The sequence below is a fragment of the Trichomonas vaginalis genome, chromosome III, assembly GCF_026262505.1.
Source record: "Trichomonas vaginalis G3 chromosome III, whole genome shotgun sequence".
Classification (NCBI taxonomy): Eukaryota; Parabasalia; order Trichomonadida; family Trichomonadidae; genus Trichomonas; species Trichomonas vaginalis.
In genome coordinates, this window is record NC_067205.1 from 17,121,161 (window position 1) to 17,140,363 (window position 19,203).

Consider the following 19,203-nt stretch of genomic DNA (forward strand, 5'->3'; position numbering starts at 1 on the left):
AATAGATTATTGATCTAGTGTACAAATCCAATAAAAAGCCTATTTTTTTGGCTTTTTTGGTGCTCATTTTTTCGAAGATCTACATGAATATGGGGAAACCATCGGATTTTTTTGGTTAACCCACATCTTCATGTAGTCTGGACTATCTTTCCTCGAAGGACCTCTTTACGGGTGTAAAAACTCATAAAGTTCTCAAAAGATTCATTCTCGATCTCCATGCTGAAAGAATTTACAATAAAAAAGAGATCTACGCATCAAACTACAGCCATAAATGAACTGAACCCCTAAAGCTCAGCTCTTAGTTTATCAAAAACGTCGAAATCCTTCTCATTGCAATCAAATTTTCTCAATAACTCATAAGAAAAATCGAATTTTGATTAAGCCGATGTTATAGGTATCACAAATACTACAAACTTGAGCAATATCGAAATTGCCAGCAGAAGTTTGAAATTGCATTGCTCATATTTGTTTTGTAAACTAAAAATCTGCTTATATTATTCATTAATTTTTTATATATTATTCATATACTTTAATAAAAACAATACTATTTCACCTTAAAAATGAATTTCATAAGTCAATATTATTTTTTTGAAAATGTATCAATTTTCGATTAAAACAACATGAGAATAAAATTTACGCAAAATTATTTTAAAAAATGGTTTTAAAAATTTACAATTGATTAAGAATAAGATTGGAAGAAGTTTTGAAGTTTAATTTTAAGAAAAAAAATTCGGATATTATTCATGGATCTAAGTAATCTGATATTTGAGTATCGGCACTATGCATAAAACATATATTTATAGTTTTTTTGGATTTTTATGATTTTAAATATATTCAAATTTGGCAATCCAATAGATTTTTAAAAAATAGGTAAATAAAAATAGATTACATATGCAGCAGATTTAGAACATGAAACAAATCTTATAGTGACCCAAAAAAAAATTCATGATCCAAAAAAGAAAAAAATTGGCTAAATTGGAATCAAACCTTGGCATAATGAATCATTATGTCGGATGTTTCCACTACACCGGCAGTTCGAAAAATACCCTTGGTGGTTCTATTTAATAGCTACTCCCAACGATAGGCGGTGTCCCCAGCTTTCGAGAGGTGGTAAAAGTAAAGCAAATCTGGGTAATAAAAAAGTACTTTTAACGTGCTTTTGTCACTTTTTATTTATTTAAAATATCTGAAGAACAAATATATATTAAAGAGTTTAAACTTTTCTTCTTCATCCATGGAATCACGCATTGTAGGTTCAATGTTTTCAAATATCCTGATAAATGATAACAAAACCTACACAGTTAATTATCTTGGACCAGATTTATTTCGAATTTTTGTTAGCTCATTCATCTCATGTCGAAATCCTAATTCTAGACTCATCAACATGAATAACGGAATCATCAAATGTTGTTCTTTTAATAATAATTTAGGTCGTTATGCAACGTTATTCTATTCAAATGAAACAGCATCATTTTTATATAATAATGCAGTTAATAACTCACAATATACGCTTATCTATCGCTCAGATGGAAATTATCTCCAAATGATTCAATCTAATTTTTCACACACAAAAAGTCAACATCAAGGATCCATTTCTTCAAATAAAGTTTATTTTCATGAACAAAAGTTTATAAATAATTATAAATGTGGAAATGATTCGGCAGGGGCGTCAATAGAAATCTATTTAGGCAAAAGTGACATCAGTTTTTCAAATTATATTGATATTGAATCCAATGGCGTTTATTTCATTGTTATTGGATATGGATCTGAATCAATTATCAGAAAATGTTTATTTCAAATTAAAGGATTTCAAAATTTGGTTGGCCTGTATGCTCCTCAATACAATGAAACAATAAAGTTTGAAGATTGTACTATTATCAGTGAAATCAATTATAAAGAACAATATATAACAGCCAAAAACGTCATTATTGACTCATTGAAGAATGATTACACATTTGTCAAAATTCCTCAAATTGAATCAAAAATCATCAATTTTGATGAATCAATGACACAATGTAAACAAGCCAACTTCTGGCTTTTCTTTCTCTTTATTATTCTATAATTCTTGACTAAAGTTGAATTAGTTCTCCTCCTATGGTATAATATCATATTGGTACCATAACTAATGAAAATACTATTTATATTCTTACTACTTTTTGACATTCTATGTACTCTATAACATATGAAGTTCATATTTTTTCTTTTTCATTTTATAATTTTATATGGGCAGGCTTTGCTAAGTAATAATAATAATATATTAGATTTGTAAAACATCCAAGTTTTGCATCAATTTTTGAAAAAAGAAAGATTGTTTGAAAATGATTAAGGATGTCGTTTTGTCCCCCAAGCGACATCCTTAAAATGATAACTACATCTTACCTGGCAATATCAAATATCAAATTACCATTTCAATTGAAGTGATTAAATTTTAATAAGAGTTTTTTTTAGCGAAAAAAGAGTTATTCTAATTCACAATCGTCCTATATCATGGTTTTGAAGTAAAATGCTTTTTAGGAACAAATTGGGTGAGAATTCTCCATCATGATTCTCGAAAACGATATTTTAATAATTTTACTGATGCAAACTATTCACTCGAAAAAGATTGCTTCTCAATATTACGAGAAATTGATGAGAGATTTAAGATTGATTCCGAAAATTATTCCTTTTTACTCGAATATCCTCAAGTTCCTAAATATCTAAGTTTTCGTCAAAAAGAATACTTCACTACAAAAAATTCCAAACCAATTGGATATAAAAGAATTAGTTCCAATGGATCATGGCCTTTTTTTGGAGGAATTCATACTCTTCGATGGGAAGCTCTTTATGTTGGCCAAGATAATGGAGAAAATTGGCATTATCCAATTGGAACAATATCTAAAGAATATGCTCCTTATGTACCTGTAGTTTATGAAGAGGCTATATCCATCACTGACTTATGGGTCGAAATATGGGACTTTTCATTGTTGAAATACGTTAAGGCAATATATTCAATTTACTCGAAAAAAAATGCTTACAAAAATTTTTTATCTTTTCTATTTTTAATTTCACATATTTTGATTTCTGAATAAACATAGATCTTTTTATATATTCTGAACGCATTATCGTGATCTTATCATTATATATTCGTTGTCATTAGAGAAAATACTTATTCAACAATATATTAATCTTCGAAATACATCACTTAATCTTAGAGAGAAGAAACGATTTTTGAACATATTATTCGATAAAATATTATATACAATTTCAGAGGAAACACTAGTGGATTTGCATGCAAATGTTAAGGATATATAAATCGATATAGTATTTAAAATCAAAATCTATTATGATACGCTTAAACTTTATAAAAAGATTAAATAACCTTTCAATGTCACTTTTCAATATTATTTCTGCGAAACAAATTTGTATTAAAAAATATAAACTTCTCATCATCTTCATTAGATACACAAATAGTTGGTTCAATATTTTCAAATATCCTGACAAATGATGAAAACGAGTATACAATTAATCATCCAAACCAAGAATTACTCGATATCAATATTTGTTCATTTATTTCATGCCGAAGTATTAATTCACGTTTAATCAATATGAAAAACGGAATTATTAGCTTTTGTAATTTTAATAATAATATTGGACACCTATCAACTTTATTTCTTTCCTCTTCTTCAGCATTAATTTCATATAGCTGTGCAATTAATAATTCCCAGAATACTATCACATATAGAGGATTTGGGAAGAGTTTGGAGTCATTACAATCAAATTTTTCTCACACAAATTCTGAATTTCAAGGTTGTCTCTCTTCAAGTAGTACTTTGAATTTTATTCAAAAATATGTAAATTTTTATAAATGTGGTAAAGATTGGGGAGGTGCTTCACTCACGGTTTATATCGGTAAAGGCGATATTAGTTATTCAAATTTTATTGATATTGAATCAACTGGTAATATTTTTATGTATGTTGGTTCAGGATCAGAAACTTTAATCAAAAGTTGTTTATTCGAAATCAAAGGATTTAAATCATTTCTAGGATTATATGGAGAAAAAAATACCGAACGCGTATATTTAGAAGATTGTAATATTATTGGTGATGTTACACATGATATGCCATATTTGAGTACTAAAAATGTCATTTTTGATTCCACAAAATCTGATTATACATTTGTCAATATTCCTTTTCTCACAACCGATATCATTAACTTTGAAATAAGTGTTTTTTATCATTGTAAATTTTTCAACCTCAGCTTTTTCTTATTTGTTTTGATTATATAGAAGCGATTCTATTGAAATCATTCAGGATGTTTTATTGTCGTCTGGAAAAGTGACAAAATTATCATTGTCGCCTAAAAAAGAGATTTTACAAGCATGTTTTGGTACCTAAATAAAGGATATTCAATTCTGTATAAGGTTTATTTTCAATATTGATCCACGTCAGTTGTGCTCCCATAATGAGAATTTAAATACCCTTTAACGTGCTTTTATCACTTTTTATTTTTTAAATATCTGAAGAACAAATATATATTAAAAAGTTTAAATTTTTCTTCTTTTTCATTAGAATCACGTGTAGTAGGTTCAGTGTTCTCAAATATCATGAGAAATGAAGAAGAAACGGCAACAATTGATTATTTTGGTCCAGATATACTTCGAATTTTTATTTGTTCATTCGTATATTGTAGAAGCACAAATTCCAGACTCATCAACATGAACAACGGAATCATAAAATGCTGTACTTATAATAGTAATTACGCGTACCGTGATACAATATTCAAATCTTCCAACACTGCTATATTTTTGTATGGTAATGCAATGAATAATACTCAGCATACACTTTTTTATCGATCAGAAGGTAATAGTCTTCAAATGTTTCATTCCAATTTTTCTGACACAAAAAGTAATTATCAAGGATGTATTTCCTCCAATAAAGTATATTTCCATGAACAAAAATATGTCAACTTTTATAAATGTGGAAATGATACTGGCGGTGCATCGATTTCTATAGATTTAGGAAAAAGTGAGGTCAGTTATTCAAATTATATTGATATTGAATCAGGAGATGATTATGCCTTTATTCTTGTTGGATATGGATCCGAAACTATTTTTAAGAGATGCTTTTTTCGAATAAAAAGTTTTGTTTCGTTTTTGGATACGTTTAATCCAAAATCAAATGAAACGGTTTATTTTGAAGATTGTACTATTATTGGTAAAATTCAGTATAATGTGCCATATTTAAGAACTAAGAATGTTATTATTTCCCCATCTAAGATTGATTATACATTTGCTAATATTCCATATCTTGAAACTGATATTATAGATTTCGACGAAACAATTCTTTATCATTGTTATCAAAACACATTGAGTTATTTCTTACTTTTTCTTGTTTTGACAAGTGAGTCTCCTGGATAAAATTTAATATGAAATCAGAATTTTTCGAAAAAGAAAAAAAGTTCCGGTACGGGGAGTTGAACCCCGATCTTGTGGATGAAAACCACACGTCCTAACCGCTGAACGATACCGGAATCACATTTTTAGCCTAATTTAAATTCTCATAACTAATAAAATCCACTTTTATCCGTCATTGAACGATATTTATTCATTCTTATTTAAACACTTTGATTGTAATTATCTGGTGATTAAATCAGAAATAAATTCAAATCCTATATTAAAACACTCCTTGTATAACACGTGCATATATACAAATTCCTTCATTTTCGATAATTACATTTCCATATAATAGCAATTCATTTCGAAGTTATTTTGTGCGCGAAGAATCAAAATGTTTTGTCGGAGAAAAGACAGACTTTGAATCATTTCATAATGAATTTAATTATTTTTCAAATTAAGCATCGACAAAAGCTATTCCGATTTTGTTAAAATTATAAACGGTAATTAGAAAATTTAAATAATCTGCTTTGAGAATCAATTTTCAAACAAATCCATTAAATTTTTCAGCATCATCAACAAACTCCCTAGTTATTGGGTCAATCTTCTCAAATATTCTTTTAAATAATAATCAAAATTACACAATCCATTATAATTATGAAAATTTAATTCAATTACAAATCTGTACATTTGCATATTGTATCAGCAAATATGGTGGATTGTTTCTTTTTCAGAATGGCATTATCAAAGGTTGTGCATATATGTCAAACAATTTGAACAAACATTCAATTTTTTACTCAGCAAAGAGTGCAACTATTGAGTCTAGTTGTGCATGTAATACAACACAGCATACCATTCTCTTTTCATCAATATTATATGAATGTATTTCAACAATGTCAAATTTTTCTGAAACAAAAAGCTATTTTCAAAGCTGTACTGGAACTATTTTATCCCAAAAATACGTACAGAAATATGTAAATTACTATAAATGCGGTAATGATACTGGTGGTGCATCAGTTGAATTATACAAAGGAAAATGTGATATTAGCTATTCAAATTACATTGATATTGAAGCTACTGGAACGCATTTTATTGTTATCGGATTCGGTTCTGCATCAACATTTAGCAAATGTTTTTTCAGGATAAAAGGATATCAATATTTAATAGGTACATATGAAAAAATGAATAATGAAACAATTCATATGGAATATTGTACAATTATTAGCGATATTTCGAATAAATTTTCTAACTTGACTACGAAGAGTGTCACTATAGACTCAAATAAAAATGATTACATCTTCGTGAATATTCCATATCTTGAATCTTTCTTTATAGATTTTCATATTTCGGATAATTTTATCTGTTATCGATCTGATTTCAGTCTATTCTTAATGCTTCTTATTACATAGAATAAAAGTTAGAGTTATAATATGATTTGGACATAATGACAAGTGTTTTTTGACACATTTAAATAGGAAAAGAGATTATTTTTACCTAAAATGTTAGATTCAATGAGCGGATAGTTAAGTAATGATAGACAGTAGTTATGCCAATGCTCTGATCATATGTTTTCAATAATATTTTTACGAATATAAGAAAAATTATGGTTTTGAAGAGTTAGTCGGCATGAAGATATTGGTTAATGAGAGTGGTTTACTTATGGTCACCTGATTTATACTTTACTCCATGAATAAACTGCAGTTTCCCAAGAAAAAAAATATGTGATCTACAGTTTTACAAAAATTCGAAATTAATGCTATACTGTATCTATTTTGTAGGGCTGTACAAGATTTAAAAAAACATTGCCGGGTTACCGTAGAGGCCTAAAAAAATCGCGCCTCGGCGGCAAGCCGCCTCGGCATTAAGAATGCGCATCTAAATTTTTATATGTCCTTCTTTCTTTTATTTTTCCCTTCCCTTTCTTTTCTTTTTCTTTTTTTCCCTCCTCTTGCTCTCATTTACCTTTTTTTCCTTTTCTCATCATTTTTCAAAATTTAAAATTTTTATCAAAAATCTTGCCTATAAAAGCAGACTATGGAACCTTTTAATGCCTCTTAATCAATATTATACAGTATAAAGCATATTAAATGAAAGTAATTACGTATAAATTTATTTTATTATCTTATTTATTAATTCTTTAGCATGTATTGTTTAATATTAACTTTTCTGTACATTAAATATTTCTCCAAAGTATGAATGCCTTGTAACGAAACGAAAACTTAATTTTATGTTGAATATTTGTCACAAACATTAGATTATTAAAATATATGTTGGATATCCCTTAGTATGAGACTTCATGACTCTTGTTGTCTAACGTGAGCTTTGGATTGCAAGCTCTGTGGTTAACGAACATAAATTAATTGTAAAGTTTTCAAAAATTTTCATCGTTTCTATCAGCATCTATTTTTCCTTTAAAATAATATATTTGTATGAATACAATATTTAGTAATTTTTTATTTCCCATAATTTCATTCAAAATTTCAGAAAAAATTAATTTCTATTCAATATTATTTCAGCTTCAAAACACTTCATTCTTATAGATGTTGATTCACTAAAGTGTGATTCTATTTATATGAGGTAGGGGCATGAGGCTCGGCAAGTCTTATTGCTTTTTACCTCAATTTAGGTATTAAATAATTATAATGATTCATAGTGGCCGCTGCTGACTGGCCATCAGCAGTCCCCTGGCCAAGATTAATATAATTATTTAATACTTATCCAGTTTTACATCAATAACAACAAAGCTAATCAATCATCATTCAGAAATGCGGGAAATTACTACTAATATTAAAGATTGATAGACATTAGGCTGGCCACCTTCTGTCTAATATCTTTACGAATAAAAATAATACTTTTTAAAACAAATTATTTAATAAATTTTATTAAAAAACAAAATCAAATATCAAATTGATCATCATTCAACTTGATGAAGAAGCGGCATGCTACATATTCTTCTTTGCATGATTCGTTCATTGAATTTCTTGTCTTTCGCAATTCAGATATTACACGTTCTACATCTGCTTCACTGCACGAAAGTGACATCATCCTTTTTCCAATTGGTCTTATTGCTTTTAGTTGCTTTATGCCATTCATGTACCAAAACTTGCCATCATTTTGAGCAAGATGATGACCATTTATAAGATGGGAATCATCTTGCTCTATGAAGAAATCGTAAGCATCACTCAATTCCTTGGCTCTATCGTCTTTATTGATCGTTGGATCAACTGTTGATTCGGCAATTGCTCTTTGTCTGAGGATTGTTATCATGAATGTGTATAGATCTTTTATCTCTTCATCTACAACATCCCAGACCAAGGAATTCCTCGAACCATCGGCATTTGTTTCGGCTGCATGATCGTCGTTAAGCATTTGTTCCTCTTCTGCTTGCTGGATCTCTTCATCATGCTCGGCTACCTCGTCAACACGTTCTGTTCGTTCTTCTTCAAGGATTTCGCCGAGTTTCTCAAATGTGATCTCGCGATTGATGATCCTCAGGGAAGGAATCGTTGGGACTTGCACATCTTTCAACTGCATTATAGGTGGATAGCTTGTCTTTCCTCCAAAACCCTTCTTGTCTCTGATGATCTTCCTTGCTAACGGTGTAAAGCCGAAAGCAAACCGAAGCAAATCAATTCTACCATATTCTTTCATATCATTTTTGAATATTGTAGTGATTGATCGGAGAATCTCTTCACCATCTGGCGTTAATCTTCCTGCCATTTCATCCAACATCCCTTGGCACTGTTGTATCATCAGGAATGCATAAGCACCCATGGACTTGTTGGATTCCAGCCATAATTGAAGTTGCTTTAATGGCTTGAATATCATTAAAGCATCTTTAAAGAGTGGAGGAATTCCATCACGTGTCCATTGTAACTGTTCACGTGTAGCTCTGGAAAGGGATAGTGGAAGATCTCCACTTCTTAAAGCAGTATTAATTGTTTCCAGATTATCAAAGATGAAAAACAGAGTATCATATATGTAGAGCCAGCGAGTTTCCGGGATTGATGGAACCCTGATCTTGTATCTCGCTCTCATATCGTGATTCTTAAAGATAATGATAATCTGGTGAACTCTATTCATCAGTTCATTCAACAATGGACATTGCTTACGTGCGTGGACAATAGCATTGTTCAAGACGTGGTTAAGGCAACGAATGTACACGGTTTGTAAGCCAGGGAAAAGGGCTCCTTCTGGCCTCCAGTGGCAGAGTCCTTTAACCTGGGCTGGCAAACCATCTCCGACTACTCCAGCTACGTGGTTTTTATTAACCTTAAGAGAATCAAACCACGTATGGTAGTCCTCGTATGTCCAATTAGTCGAAATTGTTGTGTCGAAGAATTGGTGGCGATCTGTTTTGCCTGGATTGCACACACAAGAGAATAGACCATGACGGCTGCCGTGTGTTCCGCAGTCCAGGGAAATTGAGAAGATGCGGAATTCCTCGCAGAACTTTAGGCCCCGAGAGGAGTCTGTTTTGCCTAAAGTAATCAATGCCTCTCTGACACCGCGCCGTGTGAACTCAATGTCTGGGATTGTAAAGTTGATGCCCTGTTCGCGATTGACTTTATTTTTAAGCCATTTGGCGAAGCTCTCTAGGAAGCTTTTAAATGCTGGCTTCATTGTGGCATAAAGGCTTATATCTAGGCTCGCAATAAGCCTGGCAATGATCTCTTCTAACGAAGGATCATTACCAGAGCCAACTGCTTGCTGAGTATTCTCAACTTGGTGCTCAGCAGGAACGTAGTTGGGCATTGGGAGTAAAAATTTGCACTTATGATCTTTAAAATCATTTTTCCTGCTTTTTTTAATGCATCGCACGAACTGCCCTTGAACTAATGTTTCACTACATTCGGCACAGTATGTAAAGAGCCTTCCTTTGTCTGATTGATTAGGCTCATTCTCATAATAGCCGATCGTAGTGAAACATTTTTTCCACACTTTGTTTCCAATGTTTCAGGAGTTGGTGGATATTTCGTCTTCTTAAATGGAATCCACTCATCATATACATGAGGATCCCATGCAGTCATAATAAAAATAAAGCTTTTTGAATATATTCAATTTTTAAATGATATTTTCACGGGTTAAATATAAAATAAAGAATAAGATGTAAATTATTAAAATATTTAATTTTAAATTTTGAACCCGTAATAAATATTTTTTGCATTGTTATTAATAATGAAAAATAAAGCTTATTTCAATGAAAATTGTTCTGCAAATTTATTTCACTTTTGACCTCACTTTTTCCGTAATTCAATTTTTTACTTTTAATATTTTAGATCTTCATAATATCATTTGAAAAATTAACCATATAAAAAAATCAAGTTATCAATTCACTTTTTCCGTAATTCAAAAATCAAAAATATAAATAATATATCTTTTTATCAAATATTATTATATTCTATGAAAAATGAGGTCCGGAAATTTTGCGGATTTCCGTAACTCAATTTTACGGAAAAAGTGCAGTAAACTATTCAAAATACGGAAAAATTGTGTAAACTAATGATTTTACGGTAAAATCACGGAAAGTCCCGGAAGAATATATGTGCCTATATGAAATTATACAAAAATGAATCAAACGCATTTTAAAAGATTGTTCTTGTATTATAAATGCTATTCGCAGATTTATTAGTTGAAGAAAATTACCAAATTTTTGCCGATTTACAAAAAATGATTTACAAAGCATATTTTTATAAGGCTTAAAAAATCTTTAAAATGTGACCGGTGACGGAAATCCATGGTAACCAACCGCGATTCCCGTTTGGAATGCCATAGATTTTTCTATTTTTTTCATTCTAAAACATCTTTTTTTGGATAATTTTTTTTAATAAATATGTAAGAAAGATTGAAGAAAAAGTAAATTTACTTTAAGAAAATTCTTTTTACATGATGTAAGACCCATAATAACTATAAATATTCAATTATTTAAAATAAAAAAAGAAAAACAGATTAAATGTATCTCACATCAAAATCCATTGACCTAAGGATGTTAAGTTTCTGTTTTTAAAAGTTGATATTTTTTTTAATTTTAAGAAAATTAATAGCATGTTATTAGACAATAGGAGTGTAATGATATTGACTAAACAGAAATGAGAGAATAGAGATATAATTTTGATAAGCAATATTGCGAACAAATTCTGAAGTAAAATTGCGATCAATAATTGAAAATTACGATCATGTACTGAAAAATGACGATCGAATTGAATGAATAGAATTAAGGTAGTCACAAAATCTAAGTAGAAGGGCTTTGAAATATTGAGTGGATTTGAAATTTTGGCTCTCAAAATTTACCCTTCCTCACTACTCGAATTTCGAGCCTCTCAATGAGTTTCCTCTCAATTTTGAATGGTTTATATTGACTTTTGAATATCTTTATTGAGAACAAAAAAATAAATATATTAATAATCGTATAATATTGGCATTTTTCATAAAATGAAGGCCTAAAAAAGGGGGCCATTCAAAAAATGAATTGTTTTGGGGAGTAGTAGATCTAGTATCTGTATAACAAATCATAAAGATTGGCCATAAAAATTAGGCCTAATCTCTTTTTGGTAAAATTGTGGAAATTGATCTCTCTTCATATTAGTCCGTGGTAAGGTACAGATAACAAGATGATGGAATAAATGTTTTTGACATATTCACTTTTTATCATAATAGCCGAAATTAAGTATATTCTTGATAATTTTTTGTTTTGTACCTTATTTTAGGGACATTACTATTTATTCATCTTTATATCATTTTTCTGGAGCTAGTATTGAAAAACATGCAATGAAATCCATGTTTTCATTTGAAATCTGATAAAGTTAAACGTGCATATAAGTTTCTCGCTGATAAGGTCAGGTAAGTGGGGCTTCCAGGCACTTCGTGCCCTCTAGCCCATAAGAAAACCTAGAGGAGAACTAAAAAAATTATATAGTAAAAAATTAAAGTTTTTATTCGATAAGAACGACATCGCTATCGTTTTCTTCTTCCTCCTCCTCTTCTTCATAGTCAGTATCTGATGGCTCTTTGTCAGCCACATGACCAGCAACAAATATTGAGACAAATTGTTTCTTTGGTTTTGTTAGCAGGAACTTTTGATGGTCGTAGAACACGAAATCTACATTTTGAAAATGCTGTGCTGAGTATTCTGTGAAATGGGAAATTGGAATTGGTTCTCCCATGCCAAAACCAGCAATGGACGCGAACAAAACATCGTCTTCGACTCTTGCAGGTTTGTCAATTGCAACAGTAGTTATTATGTGAGGTTTTCCTTCACATCCTGCAAGAGATTGTACATGATAGATTGCTTTTTCTTCTCCCTCAGGAACTGAAAGTGTGAAATGGAATGAGAGTTCTCCATATTCATTTGCTTCTTCGTAATAGTTGTATGTTGTAGGATACACCAATTGAAATTTTCCTATTCTTGTTTCCCTCAGGTGTTGTCTATATTGCTTGGGAAAACATAAAATAAATTGCTCTATAGCTTGTGTTGCTATTAGATTAGTTGTAACTGGTAATTTTGAGGCGAAAAGGTCTACAAGAACACCGGGATTTTTTATGTCGTTTTCAATTGGTTTAAGAGATTCTATGACTTTGTTAAACATTTCACTATAATCTGAGTTGTCTTCGACCCCCCAATTGTTAAGAAGTTTATACAACAATTTCAGTCTTTTCATGGCGTATTTTCTTTGAATGGATTCGGGTAGCGAGAGGTTACAGTCGTCGCTTTGTATTTCGTTACTCGAATATTGTTCAAGAGAAATTAAATCTTGAAATTGTGCTCTTGTTAACATACTTGTAGTTTGAGAGACTATATCTTGTTCTATTGGTTGTAAATCTGTTTCAGATGTTTCTGTTGTGTTTTGAGAAGAAGAAGAACTCAAATTGTTGGACAATTTGTCTTGAATTGTAGAACTATGTGAAACTTGTTCTGGTGCTGTTTGGACAACTGTTTCAGATGTTTCTGTTGTGTTTTGAGAAGAAGAAGAACTCAAATTGTTGGACAATTTGTCTTGAATTGTATGAGGAAGTTGCTTTGGTATTATAGGAGGTCGTAAGGGTTTTGAGAATGGTGAGACATAAGTTGTATGAACTTTAACTGCAGAGGTAGTCGACGAATTGTTTGCGACACTTTTTCTTCCTTCCATTATGAAAAATGAACTGTTTTTTTCGGACCACTCATAGAAAAGTTTAAAATAAACCGTTTTCGTCAACGGAGACCTCTCTATTTTTTATTTTATTTAATAGTTACCGTTGGAAAAACGGTTTATCTCAAATATTGAATGAACTATAAACGTTTTTTGTTTTCTATATATACTTTTTTGTCCAACGGTAAAACTTTTTACACAACGGTTTTTGAGAGTCGTCGCCGTTGACTTTTTTGTAGAGCACTCAAAATAGTATAACTTTGTCCGGACAAGTAAGGGTCTATCGTCGCTACAGGAAAAGTTACAGGCGTTCCAAGGAAGTATACTTTGAGAAGCCTTTTCTCCCTTATAGAATGAGATAGGACGGGTATTTTACAAAACTGACAACACTTTGACCGAGTAGTTTTTTGTGCTGAACAAAAAGTGTCATATAAACATCTGTCAAAAACCGTTTTTTACTTCACTTAAAATGCCACGTAAGCTACGTAAGAATATACGTAAGAGGAAGGGAGCATTGAAACATCCAATAGTAAAACTGACACCACAACAACAGTTGCAACAACAAATGATGAATGACCCCACTATGTTGCAACAAATGTCAAGCAACCCTATGCTTTTAAACCGAGTTATTGGTGCACAGAGTGGAGGTTTAAGAGCGGCACTTTTAGCGAAAATGGCAGGCTATGGTGGAGCTGCAGACGGAACAGCTTATAACCCTCAAAGTCAAATGAATTTGAGTTCACTCAAAAATCAAATAACAGATGTCAAAAAGTCAAACATAGACATACAGAAACAAATAAGTGAAAACGAAAAGAAACTAGAATATGACAGACACACAAAGAAACTAAATGAGTTAAACGTAGAGAAAAAGAAGAAAGAAGAACAACTGAAAGAACTAAGTACAGAGGAATATGCGAAAAAAGTGTCAGAAAAAGCAGCAGAAGTAGCAAAAATGGAACAAGATGTTATAAATTTGAAAAACCATACTACTCAATATAAAGTACTGAAAGATGAAGAGATAAAACAAAAAGCCCTGAAGACATATATGGATAGCGATGAGTATAAAAAAGAAGTTGAAGCAAATGTAAAGGCAGAAAAACTTTTACAGTTGCAAAACCAAACCGTACAGTATGAAAACTTAGCACAAGAAAGTAAAAATAACGACGCAGCCATGCAAAAGGCAATGAAAAGCGCAGAATATATAAAAGCTAATAATGACTGGTTAGATGCCCAAGCCAACGCTAAAGCAGCCCAACTTATAGGGTCAATAAGGACAAAAATACAAGCGGATGAAGACAGTTCAAATGAAGCTTTAATGAATGCTGACTTTAAGAACGCCTTCGAAGCTCTTCATAGTAAGGTGAAACTAGTGAACGACTTCTCATCTGGAAAGAAACTGAAGTCTGAAGGTTTCGACAAAGAGTTAAGAGAAGTAGCACAAAATATGACGAAAATAACAGATGCAGCAACGAGACAGGCAGTTCAAAGTGCCTATGACGCCGTTAGAGCAACTGTTGTGGAAAGTCAAGAAAAAGAGTTACAACAGACCAAAACAGACCTAGTAAATGCTTTCTTAAAAACGAAAAGTCAGGTAGGACATTATGCTGCAGATGGAACATATGTGCCAGCTGGTGGAACTTATATACCACCAAACCCTCCAAGAGAAGCACCTGCACCAGGACTACCTAAAACATTTACATCGTCACATGGACACAGACACAGGCATGCACCAAAACCAACACAACAACCAACAGTTCAAAATCCAGCACAACAACAACAACCAACAATTCAAAATCCAGCACAACAACCACCTCCACAACCAGCACAACAACCAGCACAAACAGAGCAAGGACATAAAAGAAGTAGAGAAAAAGGAAACCAAGAATTCTTAAAAATGCTTAAGGAAGATTATGGTTACACAGATACTCTTGACTTTAGTGACAGATATAAAGAAGCTATTAGAAAGTTCAAGGAAGGAAATACTGACCCGAACCTATTTAGCTTTTGGTTCAGCACCAAATGGGATATAATTCTCAAACCTGGAAAATACAAGCTCGCTAAGGGATATGATTTAATAGCATATCATCCAAATGACATGAATGAATTTACTCCGAGATATTTGGTGTCAGAGCTAAATGATAATTCAACTCTCTTCATGAAACGCGTAAAAAATAGAGACGGAACGAAAGAAGAAAGGTTTATGAGTCCGGATGACTTAGATAGGGAACTTTTTAAAAACGGTCTCGAATATAGAAGCCAGCAGATGAGGTACAAGAACTCAAGGAAGAAGTTCAGATACAACCAGACATGAAGAAATAGTTCAGCAACAACAGCTAGAAGAGCCTGAAGAAACGAACAAGTCCCTCCTTTGGAAACTAACTTCACAGAACTAGATGAAGATTTGGAACAGCCGAAAAATCTTGACCCTCAACAAGTGTATGCGGAGAATAATGGAATCTTTCCAAGAGTCTAAGAAAAATTCGGCTGACATAGTAGAAGAATATCGAAAAATGTTCGCCGACATACAAAAGACTCCAACATCAGATGAAAATATTCAGCATAGAATGGAAGTACTGAAAGAAAATGTACGCAAATACAATAATCCTTTTTACTTACGACCATATATACGTTCAATCTTTGGCTGAACTCGGTGAAAATAAAAGGTTAAATTTCAACAAAACATATAGAAATGAAACATTGTTTAAAGTTCATTCAGAACCTAACCAATATGGAAACAAACCTACTTTTGTTTCTGCAGACTATGGAACTAATACATGAGATGGGTCATAAAGCTAATCCGGATAGGTGGTTCATAAACTTACAACCTCAATTCCAAGAAGTTGTAGACGCAAGGAAGTGAATGGTGAACCAGATATAGCTGGTATTTTCAGCGCGGCTTTAATGCCATTGAAAGATATGAAAGATGCAGATATTTTGGACCAGTATGAAATGAACATGGCTGAAGGAAATATAACACCTGACGTTCTAGAACATTTATCTCAAAGAACTACACAGAACCATAGAGATGGTATATTTGGTGAAGAGTTTAGAAAGAAAGTTAGGGAGAGAGAAGGAAGAGAACCTATTGTACATGACCTTGCAAACGAAAGTTTGCAAAATGTCATAAAAACTTACTTTGCAGACAATGAACTGAGAAGGGATGAATATTTAAGAAAACAATGGACAGTACCAAATGAAATGTTAGTATTGAAAAACATGTTCCTTGACAAAATAAAACCAACTACAGAAATAAATGACGCAAGACTGAAACTTGGGTAAAAGCTTTCCATTCACAAAAAGATATTATTGGTAACATGGAAAGAAAACCAAATGGCTACAAAAACATATATTTGGAAACGAGCTTATTCCATATGGACAAGCTCTGTTTGAAGAGCTTGAACCGGAAACTCAGGAAAGAGTCATGCAAACAATAAGCGAAGACTCAAATACAAACTATGACAAAATCTTTCTAGGATATAGGTTACCTGAGATGGGCGACCAGAGCCCAAAGGCAAAAAGGACATGGGAAATTTACAACATACTAGGTGAACATGAGGCAAAGATGCAACAACTTGAAGCAGAGGGCAAGTTACCAAAAGCGACACCAAAGAAGAAGAGAAGAGTAGAACAAAGTGAAAGTAGTGAAGAAGTAACTTCATCTAGTGAAAGTAGTGGCAATGAAGGAAAAAGAAGAGTTAAAAAACTCAGTCAGGAAGAAAGTAAAGCTTGGTCCGAGTGGGTTCTATTATGACACATAAATCCAACTATTCTATATTTTTACCCATATGAAATGTACGCCGCTCAGAATATAACGCCAACAGTTTTGGATGCCATGAACGGAAATGTTTCCGAATGGTATAACGAATGCGACAATGCCATTAGAAGGTCAGAAATAGTTCCTGGAACTTACGAATATCAACTGCTGTTTCTTATGGAAACGTAGGTGAGTTTGGAGAAGGTTCTTCAACAACAGTAGATATTGCTTGCGACAGGTTTCATATTATTTCTATTGACAACTCATCTTAATACGTGGAAAAGACATTGAAATAAAACCTTCTGCCAAGTTGTCTGACAAGAAAGGTTGCAATGGAATTTTCTATGTCGGATACCAATATGCTCCAGAAGTTTTCATGGATATAAGATATATTCTAACTCTGACTTAGTTCAAACAGTAACATGGGCAAACTATGAATGGTTCGCTTTGAGAAACTCAGTACAACCACAAGCTAGAGAACAAACAGACCAGTATGCAACTATTGAGAAAATAAGAAGACTTGACCCTAACGTTCCAGGAGTTTATGTTGACCTTTCTGGACAAACTGCAGCAGCAGTAACCAAGTAAAACTGAAACTTAGAGTTCCTTTGTCATCTTTCCTCATCTTGGTTTTTAAGATACTTGCCAAACTGGGCAGGAAAAATTTCTATCGAACTTACTCCAAGCAAAAATAACTTAGTCATTGCACCAACACAAGACCCATTCACATCTTACAGACGTAAAGGGAACCAAGTCATTCGCCGAATTTTGCAAAGACAGTTGACTTAGACTTTGGTTTCTCAAACCTCAACACTGAAGTAAACTATTATTTCAATGCTGCTGGAGATGCTTGGGACCCAGTTAAGTTCACATGCGAACAGTTTGAATGCAAGAGAATAGAAAGCAGACTGCAGTCTATATGTTGGACCCAGATATTTCAAATGCTTTAGCTGCCAAATATATTGCAGTTCCACTTATGTTCCCTATACACCAAATATCTGTCAAAGACTTTGCAGGTGAAGTTGGAAACCAAAATCCAGGAGCCGCAGGTGCAAGAACAGATATTGCTTTAACAACTGCAATGAAACATGCAGATACTATGTTTGTACTGTTCAGACGAACTATAAATGACTATTCTTGTTTCTACAACCCGGTATTAAATATCATATAAACATAGATGGCAAATATTATCCAAGAGAAGAATATTCTACAGTTGAGGATATGAGGTCATACAACTTGACATTAGATGCTATGAACTTTAACAACAACTTCACAAACCATTAACCCTGAAATGCAAAGTTCTATTATGCCATATGTGAAAGTATGGACTCATACAGGAGGTCAAAAAACTCAATATACAAATGGAGACCGTTCAAACTTTTGGCTTGGCATTCCATTTGCTGACTCAGAAAGACTTTATGGGTGGTATTTCAACTGTTGGTACAGTTCAAATACAATATACTGGTGACAGAGACGGTCCAGATGAATTGAGAGCAAAGAAGTTTACAAAACCAATAGCACTTTTCACGGAAGATGCTCTTTTGAAGATTCGTTCGATGAAACCTGCTGGGGCTCCTCAGATTGGCATAACGACAGCTTCCATCGAGCAGATTTTGGCAGCAGGTCAGTAAAGTTGTTCTTGAACTGACTTCTCTCCGTCAAATATTGACAGTACGCCAGTTTTGACATAATATTGTATTATAACTTTCCTTTAGTAAATATCTGTAAGTTTTGAAGTTATATTTTTGTCTGCTTCAAGAACTTTCACCATTTCAGCTATACCAACTTTCTTTGCTTTATGAAAATATTAGGTTCAGCAAATGCTATTCTATAACATTTTCCATTGTTTGTGTAAAGAACTATTCTGTCAATGTATTTGTATTGTTTGTGAGTATAAACTTTGTTCTGCTTCAATTCAATAAGATATCCGAATACGTCCATCTTTTTA

At 32.3% G+C, this 19,203-nt stretch overlaps 3 protein-coding genes and 1 non-coding gene across 4 annotated transcripts, besides 3 other annotated features; 1 reads left to right on the forward strand and 3 right to left on the reverse strand.

The window, feature by feature from the left end:
* Positions 1-5,437: 5,437 nt before the first annotated feature.
* TVAGG3_0717200 lies at positions 5,438-5,509 on the reverse strand. The gene has a single exon. It is a non-coding gene; the product is annotated as a tRNA-Glu (tRNA).
* Positions 5,510-7,147: 1,638 nt separating this feature from the next.
* Positions 7,148-11,146: a mobile genetic element.
* TVAGG3_0717220 (ribonuclease H-like family) lies at positions 8,268-9,779 on the reverse strand (the record flags this gene model as incomplete). Its single annotated transcript, XM_001300107.2, has 1 exon — positions 8,268-9,779. A coding segment is annotated over one exon (1,512 nt), but the record flags the coding sequence as incomplete, so codon positions are not given.
* Positions 11,146-11,589: a mobile genetic element.
* Positions 11,590-12,304: 715 nt separating this feature from the next.
* Positions 12,305-13,360, reverse strand: TVAGG3_0717240 (attachment subunit-related family; the record flags this gene model as incomplete). Its single annotated transcript, XM_051243989.1, has 1 exon — positions 12,305-13,360. The coding sequence occupies one exon, from the start codon at positions 13,358-13,360 to the stop codon at positions 12,305-12,307; it is 1,056 nt and encodes a 351-aa protein (XP_051090576.1).
* Positions 13,361-13,970: 610 nt separating this feature from the next.
* On the forward strand, positions 13,971-14,589 carry TVAGG3_0717250 (protein of unknown function, DUF4106 family; the record flags this gene model as incomplete). Its single annotated transcript, XM_051243990.1, has 1 exon — positions 13,971-14,589. A coding segment is annotated over one exon (619 nt), but the record flags the coding sequence as incomplete, so codon positions are not given.
* A 1,627-nt stretch (positions 14,590-16,216) lies between these two features.
* Positions 16,217-19,203: part of a mobile genetic element that runs on past the window's edge.